The sequence below is a fragment of the Schistocerca americana genome, chromosome 2, assembly GCF_021461395.2.
Source record: "Schistocerca americana isolate TAMUIC-IGC-003095 chromosome 2, iqSchAmer2.1, whole genome shotgun sequence".
NCBI classification, from domain to species: Eukaryota; Metazoa; Arthropoda; class Insecta; order Orthoptera; family Acrididae; genus Schistocerca; species Schistocerca americana.
In genome coordinates this window covers 840,675,480-840,690,564 of record NC_060120.1, presented here as the reverse complement: position 1 = coordinate 840,690,564, position 15,085 = coordinate 840,675,480, and the positions used below count along the sequence as shown (strand labels likewise).

Below are 15,085 nucleotides of genomic sequence, written 5' to 3'. Positions count from 1 at the left end.
AATGTTGAGGTACCAGACCCCGTAATATTTACAGCCATTTTTTAAAGTTATGCTTACTGGAACTCCTTTACATTAAACGTCTGCCAGCCGCGGTGGCGGAGCGGTTCAAGAAGCTTCAGTCCGAAACCGCGCGACTGCTGCGGTCACAGGTTCGAATCCTGCCTCGGGCATGGCTGTCTGTGATGTCCTTAGGTTAGTTAGGTTTAAGTAATTATAAGTTCTAGGGGACTGATGACCTCAGATGTTGAGGATGTGGCAGGATGTCATGATTCCCAGTATAGCTTTGGAGATAAAGAAGTGCTGGTGTAACGTCAGCGCAATATAACATGTGCAAATGTGTCAGCTGTAATATGACACCACAGATGAAAAATTGATGAAAGTTGCCGAGTCACAGTTTTTGGCCCGTATGCTCATTGCCCTACTATTCTCGTGGATGAGCAGAGAGAGTTGGGCTTTGTAAGACCGTTGTTAGCGGAATTCTACACAGCAGCTTTCCGCTCATCACGTGCTGTGGTCGCAAATGCTTGTTCCACCACATGGGCTTCTCTGTACGACTCTCTTCTATCCATGGGTCGTTGCAGTATATCTTGCACATCACGAAGTGTTATGGTATGACAAACAATTACTTTAACAGTGTCGTTTCGGCAGTTCGAACATGGATCTTTCCAGTCGGGGAGAGAGAGAGAGAGAGAGAGAAGAGAGAATTGCTGGGTCCGCGAATGCACAATCTCCCTGCAGTCTGATTACCGGAACACTGGCGAGTGCGTCATTGTAGATTGGATTCGTTCAGGATTTTATTTCTGTGTGTCGCAATTCCCGCAAACTTTAGTTTAGAATCCTCATAAAAGATTCTTCTGACTCATTTATCGGAACGGATTTAGTTGTCTTTGATTGCAGGCTACCTGCCTACTTTGGAATCTGATAAAGTCTAGCCATAACATGCAGTGAACGTCCACACTAGGCCCGCCGAAGCTCTCCTGTCGTTCCAGAGACGTGGGTGGGCAGCCACGCTGCCGTTATCAGTAGAGAGCCATTATCTCTATCAATCAGTGGCTTGAGTACACAACCGAGATTTCCGTTGCTCCATTTCCTGACGTGAACGACCTCCAAGCATTCACATCTGTTTACGACGTAGATGCTGTAACTTGCAGCTGTTGTATATTCTCCCATAAATGTATTACATATGAATACCGCAGCGCGAACGTATAATTGTGCATTGTTATCCAGTAAAAAAATTGGCGGAATACTAGCTTCTTTCGTAGGTGAGAGTGGGTCATAGTTTGGCTCAACGAACTTAGAGAGCTTGCACTGTGCATCACAGGAGCGCCTACTCTAAAATACTGATGGTGTATTGAGGTAACGATATTTCATAATAATAAATACACCTCTCGGTTAAAAAGCACGATACTGGAATTATAAAAATTTAAGATATTACCTAGGTGTCCCAAGAGTCGATCTTCTCATACAGTATCGTAGAGCAAATAACAAGAAAGGAATTGTTAGTGGCAGACTATGCACTCCTCATCAGTTACTTCATACTTTAGAGGAACAGAATTAGGTCTAAAAGTAGCTTCACTTACCTGATCTCTATACTTCACCTAGCTTCAAAATAGGACGATTGCGACAAAACGCGGGAGACGTTAACATTGTTATGAGGGCAGCAAATTTACACAGTAACAAATAGTAAATAAAACTGACTACTGCATCCACTTACAATTGTAATACGGAATAGAATTATCCGTAGTCAGCTGCCAGGATCCATTTTCAGATCTATAAAGAAACTTGAAAACCGCGTTAATATTCTGGTTGACCACGAAGACACTGGTGTTTAGGAATCATAAAGTTTTACTTTTATCGGTAATTGCAACATAATAAGTCGGTTGTAAGATTCTTCGTTATGCACGTCTCTCATTACTGGTAAACTGGACGACAAAATTTCAGACATTTGTCTGTCGCTGATCCTTAATTCATTTGTTTCCTAGATTGTAGTGTTGATCTAAACTTGTGTTTTCTATGTGTGAGAACTGCCAAGACTGAGGAGGTGCTCGGGAAAAGAGAAATTTAGAGGCAATAAGTATATTAGAGTGCATAATACCTTGTGTGAAACTGTTACATGTCACACATTGTGAGCATCAAATGCCGTACGTACTAAATTATATAACCAGCCAAGTTCGTAGAAAACTTCATTTTTATCCTGTACTTTAAAAATGTAGCAGTGATAACGTTAATACCCTAAATCAGAATTACACTCTTGCTGTTAACCATGTGTTGCTATGTATGCTATCTGATCTCGCTACCTAGCTTCTAAGAGCAAACATTGCGAAGGTGATATTTTTTATTTGAAAATCCTTTAAAACGAAAAGGAATTGTGATCAAGTGATTTTAAAATGTGTGACATCCCGTGCAACGATAACCAAATTATTTGGAAACAAAACTAGGATTGTGTGGGTCCTTAGATGCATTGCAAAAAGGCAGATATTCTGCAAGCATATTCCTCGGCACCATTGTGGCTTACTTTATACAACATAATTATTTGGAGTGCTATAGCAGGTGCGTATGGGTCTTCACTGAAGAGAACTGCTCAAAAAGTTGTGTCTGAAAGTAATGAATGTGAACCAACAATTATAATTGCACCCTTTGATGGTAGCTGGCAGACACGTGGACACATTTCCCTGCTTGGAATAATTTCAGCTACTTCCATTGATAGAGGAAAAGCGCTTGATGTGATAATTATGTCGAAATTCTATTTCATCGGCAATCAATATGCAGACGTTGAGTACGTTTCTCAGAAGAGCGAGGATTGGCTCTGAGGTGGAATGGAAGTGCCTGTCTTGTTAAATATTATCAAACGAACAGTTGAAGGCACAGGTTGTCTCTTACGTTGGTTACATAGAAGACGGCGAAAGGATTATCCCTAAAAGAGTTGTTGCTAAAAATGATTACGATTCCAGAAATTCTGTCTACAAGCTAGAATGTGTAACTCATGTGAAAAAAAGGCTGTAGACGGAGAAGTGAAAGAGAAAGCTGGAGAGAGGCTTAAAGATGAGAAGGTATAGAATGGCAAGGAGCACCTCACCACCTCAGAGACAGACAACATTCAGAATTTTTATGACTTAGGCGCAAGAAGAAATAGAAATACTCCAGAAGCCACGAAGTTAGCTGCCTGGACTGTACTTTTTCCACAAACTGCCAATAGATGAAAACCGTTATAATTATCCTGCTCTCTCCCCTTCCCAAGCACAACTAGCACTCATGGCTGGTGTCGGTAGCAACAAAAGTATGCATGTGGGATTAATGTATGAGCACAAACATTCATTAGCAACATATGTTATGAACAACATTAAGAAAATATTCAGCCAATGCCCACAGTTGATAAGGAAATTCCTTCATAAAACATTTCGAAACTTTAATACAGTGTAAATTCAGTTATATAGGTTGATAGCAACATTACAATAGCTACGTAGTGACCAGAAGCGTAGAAAAATAATAATTTTATAAACATCCACTCAGTGTCTAATTGTAGGTGTAGACATGATAGTGGGAATAGAAATACCGAAAAATTAAAAACATAAAAAATCTGTTTGATGAAAGTGCTGTGAATTATTATTTTGACATTCAGTATTAAATAGCAAGATGACGGACTATTCATAAATCAGTAACAAAGTGGTTTTCATATAATAACAGGGTATAATTAAATGTCCTTTACGGACTTTGAAGACAGGTTTCTCACACTAAAATGAGAAAAAAGTCTAGTAAACATGGTCTCTAAAATATATCAGTAAGAGCACTTGTTCATCTTCTATACTGTGAAACAAATCTCTTCTACTGAACTAGTGCTCATACCTTGTAAGGTATGCATTCTAGAGCCCATGTTTACTAGACTTTTTTCCTTTTTTTTAGCGTAAGGAACCTGTCCTCAAAGTCTGTAAGCAGAATTTAGTTACACTCTTCAATAACCTATTCGCCAACCGGGCGTTAAGACTTAATGTTGCTTCATTTCTTTTACGATAAGTTACCTTTGAATAGTAGTACTGTTGAAGTTAAATTAATTAGAAACCAGAGAAATAAAGAATATGAACTGCGTGACAAAAAAAAGTTAAGCATCCAGAAGGTAGGGAGGAAACTAAATGAAACTTCACAGGTTGAGAGGGTATGTGACACTATTTTAGTGATTAAAATACCGAGTCGGATTTACATATAGCTTGGCAATATGAGTCCACTTATCAGCATGATATCCCCTCAGGCCTGATTCGGCTGGGAAAGTTTTCATAATGCCTTTACATCCTCTCCTGAGGCAAACTTGTCTCCAGCTGTTGTAGCTGGGCCTTGATATACTGCATACTGCCTCCTGAGACAGAACTGACGTCCGAGCAGGTCCCTTACATGTACACATGTTCTACTGGGGACGGATCTGGGGATCTTGTTGGCCACGGCAGTACCTCAGCATCACACAGACGGATGACAGAGGCACTTACCATGGGTGGACGAACATTGTGTTGTTGGAAAATGGCATAACGATCCTGTTACGTGAGAGGTAACTTGTTAAGGCGCTGGATGTCAGTAAGGAATCGTTGTGCTAACCACCACCAGCCGACCCCTGAAGTCATAGCCTATGGCTCCCCACACTTTGACGCGAGCAGTAGCGCCTTCTTGCCACTCCAAAACATTGGACGAATGGGACCTTCCCGGGTCACCACCACACACTATGATCGTTCGTGGCAGTGCAGAACCGCGATTCATCGGATTCATCGCTGGGCACAATACCAAGCCATTCATCCCCATTCGATGCTTCACGGCTCGCCACCAATCCAAGCACAGCCATTCGTATTGTGGTGGTAACGGCAGCCTACGCATCGAACTGTAATTCACTAGTCTGGCTGCTGTTAGTCTCCGACAGTGGCGCAGTATGACCCAGAATGTGACAGGGATGGCAGACGCATATGTGAATGGGCTACGATGTGTTTGGTGGACAGTACGGCGATACTCTCGAGTGTTGCTCAGGCGTGCTCGATAGGAACATTGACAACAAATAGCTCTACCGATGCAGCCCAGAATCCGGCCATTTTCATATTCGAATGCCTTACAAATCGGCCAGCCGACCACGCGGAGACCCACAACGAGGTTTCTTTCAAACTCGGTGCTGATAACCTTGTCTCACACGAGTACGGGGTCCCTACCTATCCTTTGGTGAAATCAATCAATATGTGAGACTGCTAACACCCCTTATATGCTCTACCAGGCCTGGCAACGACACTAAACACGAACAACACTAATGTATTATGGTGATCGTTTTATCTGTCACAGAAAATTGCATCACTAACAATTACAAACCCACAGGTGGAGTATACGGGTTCGAAGTAACATTGTTATCCGACCTCGTCTTCTGGGTGCTTCACTTTGTTTGTCAGGCAGTGTAGTTAAGTATTATGGGAGAAGTAAAGGATTACGTCAACACGAACACAGGTCTGGTCAATTAATAGGAGTATGTTTCAGGAAAGTTAATGGTTAGCTGTCTCTAAAAATGACACCTCATATGTTGCAACAGACGAGTTATACAAATTTTAAAACAAGTCTTCAGTGAAGAAACTCTTCCAGTTCGGTGCCGACCGAACCTTTATTGTTCGCGAAGACGAGGTTGTAATAACTGCACCTCACCCAGAACCAGACGAGTGGTCTTCCATCAAATTCTCTGTCCGTCAGAAGGGAAGCAGAATACTTTCCATAATGAAAGATATCCATGCCAGGAATTTCATTTTGACCTGCAAGATGTTTCTGAAGATACGCTACATGTCTACTCATATTTGTCACTACTCTCAACTGGATTCTTAGTTAAGTAATGTAAATACGTTTAACAAATTGTCAGCAACTTAGTTGTAGTACGAATCAATCGGAGCGACATATCACATGTGAAATTTCCAGTAAGTACTTCATGTTAAATGCTACTTACAAGTTCCCATGACACACTATAACATTTTAATCTAATCACATCTGAGATGTTAGCCAAGGAAATTGGGACAAGTCAAGAAGGAGTTCAAATGGTTCAAATGGCTCTGAGCACTATGGGACTCAACTGCTGTGGTCATCAGTCCCCTAGAACTTAGAACTAATTAAACCTAACCAACCTAAGGACATCACACACATCCATGCCCGAGGCAGGATTCGAACCTGCGACCGTAGCAGCAGCGCGGCTCCGGACTGGAGCGCCTAGAACCGGACGACCACCGCGGCCTGCAAGGAGGAGTGCCAGATCGTAAGTCCACATTGACACAAAAGATTCAAGCCTGCTCTCATCAGTATGGAAGTATTTGCGAGACGCGTTGAAGTGTGTTTTTCGATCTTGTACTACGTTGTTACAGTGAGGTAACTTTGATGAAAATCGATCAACTTATTGTCCGTGAAGTACTGCAGATACGTCCTGATACTCTGCCGGAAAACAAAAACGGATGAGTTACTGTTCAGTATCGCGGAAAACAACACGAAGAAAATGTTTTGACCCATGGAAGGAACGAATATTGATATGTATGTATTGAAATGGTCATGATTTGTTGTCGAACACCACTAATTTGACATGTTTGGGAAGCACGCAAATTTGCAGCGTCCGTCAGTTTTATTTCGTCAGACCTCGTACACATTTTCCAACGGAGAGTAAGTACAAGTCTGAACTAAACTGCTCGTCCACTGCCAAAGGGATGGTACATTTTAGTGACTATTTTCACAGTTTTAGGAAACAGTTTACGCTCGAAAAAAGCATTGCCAAGAAATACGTTATTTGTTTTGAGGTAATGTATGTCTACTGTGTCTATTAGACGTCCTGGAAAAAAGGTCCTGCATAACAGACTGACGCAACTTTGGTGTAAGGGAAAGTTAGCTGCAGCCGTAGCCTGTGCGGAGGATGCCTGTAACACTGTTCACAACGACCAATCTGTGGAACATGTAATGGTACTTGAATTACGCAACCATTACGGCACCTCACCTGAACCTCTCGATACCAGTAATATTCTACTGTGTTTCTGTAAAGTAGTTAACGTATTTATGAGACAACATTCAGATTTGATTTCATTTTTGATACATCGATATGATATTATTCTTATGTGTATTACTTCTTTTGTCACTATGATCTTTTGACGTACTTGTAACTCTGATTTTTGGGTGCGTAAGCGATTATTAGTTAGCTGTTAAGTCGTTAGAGAGTCGGACCTTGGAAAAGTCAAGTCTTGGACGTCATGTTGGAAAAACGCGTATTGTAGTCCGCTTATAAAATGTGACTTTTAACAGTGACTGTGAGGAAGATGTTTTCAAGTATGTTTTGTATTGTGAAGTGATGTTTGTGTGTCACGTGATATTGCAATAAAAGCAATTAAAAGGAAGTGTAATTTAATTCGGAGTGCTGATTATTTTTTTTTACATCACCATTGTCCAGTAAAAGTGTAAGCTTCAAGAATGGTTTGTGAAGCGCATCTACAAAACTTTTGAATATAGCGGAATAAAACCTAGGCCTCTTTGCATCCGAGCTTGGAATCATAACCACCTAGATTTTCAACGATTGAGCCATGATTTTACGACGAGACCAGCGTGGGAAACGCAAAAAGATGAGTGCTTATTTTTTGGATTATTACATGAAATGACTTTATTAACTGTGCTCTAATGACACCTGCCACATAATATGACTGTTGTTGCCCGAAAATGCAGTATTTAGCAGCGTGAGCAACACCACAATCGTTATTAAATGCTGACCTTTGTTGTGGTTATATTACAGGTATGTTTCAATTATAGTCTGAAACAACTTATGACAGATTACGAACGGAGAGTACTCACCGCGGCCGACGCCCAGCCCACACAGGACCGTTACCGCCAACAGGACACGCGCCGCCACCGCCATGGTGTCTGAGGCAGATGCCCGGAGCTGTCCGTGTATAAAGCCAAACACTCTTATCAGAACTGCGATCGTCAGTAAAAGTGGTATTCTTTCTCCTGACGAAGCAGAAGATAACGCACGCTACAGTGATTGTCTCCATTTGTTTGGAGCCAAACGCTTTGTAAGCTGCCACAGATTTCGTAACTGTTCACACAAGATTACGAACACAGTTTATGCCCTGAAATATAGCTACAGGCAGTGAGTATTACCCTTTGCTAGCGCAATCTGCATTTTTAATAGTCATCAAGTGCAACAAAAAAGGGATAGAGGGGAGGAAGTCGCTCGGAAGTACAACAAGTGAATACTGAACATGTGCCTGAATGCAAAACACGTACAACTTCAAAGTATAATAAATTTCACCTTATACGTCAGGTTTTTGCAAGGACAAATTAAAAGTGCAAATGGAAACTGTTCTTAGTGGCAAATCTCACATTTGTCGGAAGAATCAAAAAACAATTTATCTCTTTTTATATAAAACTTATTTGGGGAATGGGAAGTTGTACTGACACCTCAGACATGCTACCCATTTAATCAGTGCCAAAAGTAACGCGAGAAATTAAGAAAATCAATAATTTGTTAAGACGTTCTAATAAGAGGAAGACCTCAGACAGGGCCAACCGATAGGGCTCGTATTTGACAGGTCTCTTGTATACAGAGTGAAATGAAAGACTTTTAGGTATTTAGACACAACACGCCTCCAGCTTTTGAGAAAACCGCCCCTGAAGTTCGTGGCGCGTAATAGACTCAAAACTGACGGGGTCGATAGATAACTGAAAACCGGGCATTTTTTCGTCATCATCGCCTACGAGGACCACAAACAAGGAAAGAAACTGCTGCAGCTGCCACTTATCTAACTACAAGGCAAAGACAGCTCAACGAAAGACCAAGGCATCTAGCTGAGATGCAGAGAACCAATGTTCGATTCCCAAACTCTTTTATTTGAAATTCTTTCCCGTACTGAAATCGTATTAATGGGAGGCTTCATAAGGTAATTAGTAACAGGCAAATAAATTTGTCAAACGATTTTGATTAGTAAAGATTTAAAATTTTAATCCTGGTTGCCTTACAATGGCTCTTTTACTTACTCTGTTACAAGTCCTCACTTTCCTTCGAACAACTGAGTGGACGATCCTTTTCATATACGCATTCGAAGCAAATATTCACTCCAAAAACATCTAATGAATGCACGTTCCTTCGCAAGATCTGGCGGAAAACAGACTTGGTTTATATTCAAAAATATTTATTTTTCGGGAATTAATTTTAATGTATATCACCTGTACGATAACAACGGCTGAAAAATAGGACCTTGTATGGTACGGTTGTTGTATCCGAGCGGTTGTGCAGTTCCCGGCGGGTTTCCAGAAGCACAATGTAATTTGGAATGTACCAAATAAGGTTCTATAACACCCCTCGCTGTAAACAAGCATCGCTCGGTCGGCGGTCTGCGGTCCCTCGTGACGAATTCGCAGCAGTATTGCTCGGAACTGCTTCCATGCAACGAGACTTAAAATTTTAATTTCTTGCTAATCCAAGTCGTTTGAGAAATTTATTTCCCTACCCCGTTATTATTCCTTATTGATTACCTTATTAACCCTCCTGTTCTTACCAGTTTCGATAAAAAGCACAATTTAATAAAAGCTCCAGATTGCATTTTGAGAATCGAACACAGGTTCTCTGCTCCCCAGTCAAATGCCTTGGTTGCTACGCCAGTGGCATTCTTATGAACAGAGTACCTTATGGATACGTAAGCGATAACCCACACATGATGATGAAAAATTGTCAATTTTGAATCAGCTGTCGATCCCATTCATTTTGAGTCGATTGCAGGGCTTGAAGTTTAAAACCGGGAAAGTGTTGAGCCAAAATACAGTGTGTATCAAAAATAATAATCCGATTTGGCACGTCTGTATTTCTGAAACTAATAAACATATACAATGATTTTTTTTTTTGAACGGTAAGGCCAGCCTTGTGGCCTAGCGGTTCTAGGCGCTCTAGTCTGGAACCGCGCGACCGCTACGGTCGCAGGTTCGAATCCTGCCTCGGGCATGGATGTGTGTGATGTCCATAGGTTAGTTAGGCCTAAGTAGTTCTAAGTTCTAGGGGACTGATGACCTGAGATGTTAAGTCCCATAGTGCTCAGAGCCATTTTTTAAGAACGGGAAACTCAAAAAGTTTTTTTTTCATAGGTGTCTATAAGCTTGCCCACCCCCGAGATTCACGGCATATGTCAATGCAGTATTCATATTGTCCTCACACTGCAGTCTTGAGTTACAGCTTCCACTGCTGCTGTTAGCGATGTCTTCGTTTATTCATTGTTGTTGGTAACGGAGGCAGATAAAATCTTTTATAAACCCCAACAAGAAATAATTACACAGAGTCAGATCCAGTGACCTTGGATACTAGCAATGTAAGACTGCATCATTTGGTCCACTACGGCCGAACCATCGTTCACTAATCAATTGATTTATAATTTCACGCACTTCTATATTTATTCTGTTGGTAAATGAAGTCGTTCGAATCAGTCTCCAACTGCGAGAAAAGGAAGTGCTCAAGCATATCGAGATATGTGCTTCCCGTAAGAGTGTTCTCGGCAAAGGAAAATGGAGCAAAGCACATTAAATTTTGGAGACTCCCTATGTTGTACAACTTCGTGTGGTTTTTCCGTACCCCATATTCTCACATTATGACGGTTCATCTCTCCATTGAAATGGAATGTCGCCCAGTCACTAAACATTAAGCGTTGAAGAAAACATCATCCTTCATCTTGCCAAGAACGAACTCCATGTGCTGTTGTTTGCCATCAGGACAGATGCACTACTTTGTATTTCCGATAATAGGAGCACAGAAATACAGCTGTAAAATGTTAGTTAGTAGAACTGTAGTCAGCAAAAGGTAATTCTAACATATTTTTAACTTTTGTTACACGAGAATAACAAAAAGTAATTCACGGAAAGAAATCTTGCAGTATTGATTTCTATTTCTTACTGATTCCATTCCTGGGGTCAGGCGTTGCAAGTCTACTGTAAAATTCGATGTGCTGTTGAGAAAGAAAGGGCAGCACCGTGAACAGGTCATTCTGTTTTGCAACTGATGGCTGATCTTCCAAATGAAGTACGACGTCACGAAAGTCATCTAGATTTCATGCATACAAAGGGGGCCAAGGGTAGCAACCACAATTGTATGTGATAGCTGAAAATTTCACTACAAGAAATATAAATACATCGTCGCGTATTATCTACAATTGATGTGAAATCAATGACACACTCCAGGTACAGTATAGGTATAGAGTTAAATGAATTTACTCCTGTCATGAAAGAGAGGTTAAGGATGAGATTTCGTCTCCTTAAACTACTCAAAAGCAGCTTGAGAGTGGCCTATAGGAGTTGGTTTATCGTTCTGTCATTCTGTATGGCCGTTCTCGGTGCTTTGCAGAATCCCAGCGGACCCACGCGACTAACGATGGAGACGGCAGACATACTGTTCGCGCAGCCAAGATACATTGTACAGCCTTGCGTGTACACTGAATGAGGAAATGAACCTGACTGCAGCAACACATTGTCCACACTGACAGTGCCACGACGCCAGGAGCACCACGGAATTTCACCACGGTGACTGTTGTTACGGTTTCCGCTGACGTGGCAGTTTTTTTTATACGCCAAGACAATTAATAATAATTGCTCTCATACACTCTAAATTTGTGTTTCTTGTAAATCTAGCCATCAGTGTTTACGCTCAGTTTTTATCATCATTTTAATTATGCTGACGCGCGACTGCTATGGTCGCAGGTTCGAATCCTGCCTCGGGCATGGATGTGTGTGATGTCCGTAGGTTAGTTAGGTTTAAGTAGTTCTAAGTTCTAGGGGACTGATGACCTCCAATGTTAAGTCCCATAGAGCTCAGAGCCATTTGAACCATTTGACTTATGCTGAACGAAGCGAAAATAAATGTAAGGAGAGCAATGAGAGAAGCCGTCAGTGACTTTGTGAGTAAACATTTTGCCAACCGATCCAAATAAAAACCCTAAGAGGTTTTGGTGTTATAGTAAGCTGATAAAAATCATCTCTTTAGCCACTCAGAGACCACAGTGGCGCCGAAACGGAAACTGACAGAGAGGGCCGAAATTCTCAATTCGGTGTTCCGAAATTGTTTCACAGTGGAAGATTGTAATGCAACCCCTATTTTTAATCATCGTAAGGTCATCGAAATTGAAGATACTGAAATAAGTGATCGCGAAACAGAATAACAGTTACATTCCCTTAGAAATGGAAAGGCATCAGACCAGTTGAGATACCTGCAAGGTTCTACAGAGTTTATTCGAAAGAACTGTTCCCCGCAGCAGTCCGTCTAGGTTGCCGGAGCAACGAATGGTACCCAGTGACTGGAAGAAAGTCAGATCATTCCCGTTTTCAAGAAGTATCGTAGGACGGACAACGTAATTATAGGCGGATATCGCTTACGTCAATATGTTCTCGAATTATAAAACATGTTTGATGTTCACGTACTATAACGAAAATCTCCACCGTAAAAATCAACGCGGAGTCCGCAAACAGAGATCTTGCGGAACTCGGCTCGATCTCTTCCTCCACCAGACCCACAGTGCTGCAGATATCAGCGCTCAGATTGATGCCATTTTCCTGTACTTCAGGAACGCATCGTACACTGTGCCGTTTGGTGAAAAGAAAAACCGAGCTTACCGAGCATCGGACCAGATTTGCATTTGAACAGAAGACATCTTTGCAGAGGGAACGCAACCCGTCGCTCTTAACGGAACAAAACTGACAGATGTATAGGCAATTTCAGGAGTATTCCAAGGAAGCGTGATAGGACCGTTACTGTTTACAATACATATTAATGATATAGAAGAAAATGTCGGAAGCTCAATAAAGCTATTCACAGATGATGCGGTTGTCCATGAGAAAGTAGAAATGTCAACAGTCTATAGCGATTTGCGAAAGGATATATAGGAGAAAAAATCCACTACTGTACTATTACACCACTGTTAACAAATTGCTGCAAAGTGTACTATCGAAAAATATCTCGGAGTAACAATCATTACATAAAAAAAATAGCAGGAAAAGCAGATACTAGATTGAGATTCGTAGGAAGAATCTTAAGGAAATGCAACTCATCCACGAAAGAAGTGTCTTCCAAACGCTTGTTCGACCGATTATAGAGTATTTTTCGCCGATGTGGGATCCTTCCCAGGTAAGGCTGATAGAGGAGATAGAGGAGATCCAACGAAGAGCGGCGCATTTATTTACGGAATCATTTGGTTCGGTGCGATAGCTTTGCGAGCGGTTCTAGGCGATTCAATCTGGAACCACGTGACCGCTACGGTCGCAGGTTCGAATCCTACATCGGGCATGGATGTGTGTGATGTCCTTAGGTTAGTTAGGTTTAAGTAGTTCTAAGTTCTAGAGGACTGGTGACCTCCAATGTTAAGTCCCATAGTGTTCAAAGCCATTTGAACCATTTGATATGTTTGCAGAGATGCTCAACAAACTCCAGTAGCAGACGCTACAAGAGAGGCGTTGTGCATCACAGAGAGGTATACTATTGAAATGCCGAGAGAGGACGTTCCCGGAAGTGTCGGACAATATACACTCCTGGAAATGGAAAAAAGAACACATTGACACCGGTGTGTCAGACCCACCATACTTGCTCCGGACACTGCGAGAGGGCTGCACAAGCAATGATCACACGCACGGCACAGCGGACACACCAGGAACCGCGGTGTTGGCCGTCGAATGGCGCTAGCTGCGCAGCATTTGTGCACCGCCGCCGTCAGTGTCAGCCAGTTTGCCGTGGCATACGGAGCTCCATCGCAGTCTTTAACACTGGTAGCATGCCGCGACAGCGTGGACGTGAACCGTATGTGCAGTTGACGGACTTTGAGCGAGGGCGTATAGTGGGCATGCGGGAGGCCGGGTGGACGTACCGCCGAATTGCTCAACACGTGGGGCGTGAGGTCTCCACAGTACATCGATGTTGTCGCCAGTGGTCGGCGGAAGGTGCACGTGCCCGTCGACCTGGGACCGGACCGCAGCGACGCACGGATGCTCGCCAAGACCGTAGGATCCTACGCAGTGCCGTAGGGGACCGCACCGCCACTTCCCAGCAAATTAGGGACACTGTTGCTCCTGGGGTATCGGCGAGGACCATTCGCAACCGTCTCCATGAAGCTGGGCTACGGTCCCGCACACCGTTAGGCCGTCTTCCGCTCACGCCCCAACATCGTGCAGCCCGCCTCCAGTGGTGTCGCGACAGGCGTGAATGGAGGGACGAATGGAGACGTGTCGTCTTCAGCGATGAGAGTCGCTTCTGCCTTCGTGCCAATGATGGTCGTATGCATGTTTGGCGCCGTGCAGGTGAGCGCCACAATCAGGACTGCATACGACCGAGGCACACAGGGCCAACACCCGGCATCATGGTGTGGGGAGCGATCTCCTACACTGGCCGTACACCACTGGTGATCGTCGAGGGGACACTGAATAGTGCACGGTACATCCAAACCGTCATCGAACCCATCGTTCTACCATTCCTAGACCGGCAAGGGAACTTGCTGTTCCAACAGGACAATGCACGTCCGCATGTATCCCGTGCCACCCAACGTGCTCTAGAAGGTGTAAGTCAACTACCCTGGCCAGCAAGATCTCCGGATCTGTCCCCCATTGAGCATGTTTGGGACTGGATGAAGCGTCGTCTCACGCGGTCTGCACGTCCAGCACGAACGCTGGTCCAACTGAGGCGCCAGGTGGAAATGGCATGGCAAGCCGTTCCAGAGGACTACATCCAGCATCTCTACGATCGTCTCCTTGGGAGAATAGCAGCCTGCATTGGTGCGAAAGGTGGATATAAACTGTACTAGTGCCGACATTGTGCATGCTCTGTTGCCTGTGTCTATGTGCCTGTGGTGCTGTCAGTGTGATCATGTGATGTATCTGACCCCAGGAATGTGTCAATAAAGTTTCCCCTTCCTGGGACAATGAATTCACGGTGTTCTTATTTCAATTTCCAGGAGTGTATTATTTCCTGTGGCGTGCGTCTCACGAAATGACAACAAGGAAATGCGAAAAGTTAGAGCTATTACAAAGGTTTACCGACAACCATTCTTCCCACGCTCCTGTCGCAAATTGAGGAGCAAAGGGATGATCGGATACTGGTACCGGA

The 15,085-nt window shown here is 43.0% G+C and overlaps 1 protein-coding gene across 1 annotated transcript in view; it reads right to left on the bottom strand.

The window, feature by feature from the left end:
* LOC124594474 (trypsin-1-like) overlaps positions 1-7,879 on the bottom strand; it is a 53,541-nt gene extending 45,662 nt beyond the window's left edge. Inside the window, exon 1 of the mRNA XM_047132850.1 lies at positions 7,816-7,879. Coding sequence (XP_046988806.1) covers positions 7,816-7,879 — 64 coding nt within the window. The remainder of the gene's footprint in view (positions 1-7,815) is intronic.
* Positions 7,880-15,085: the final 7,206 nt, after the last annotated feature.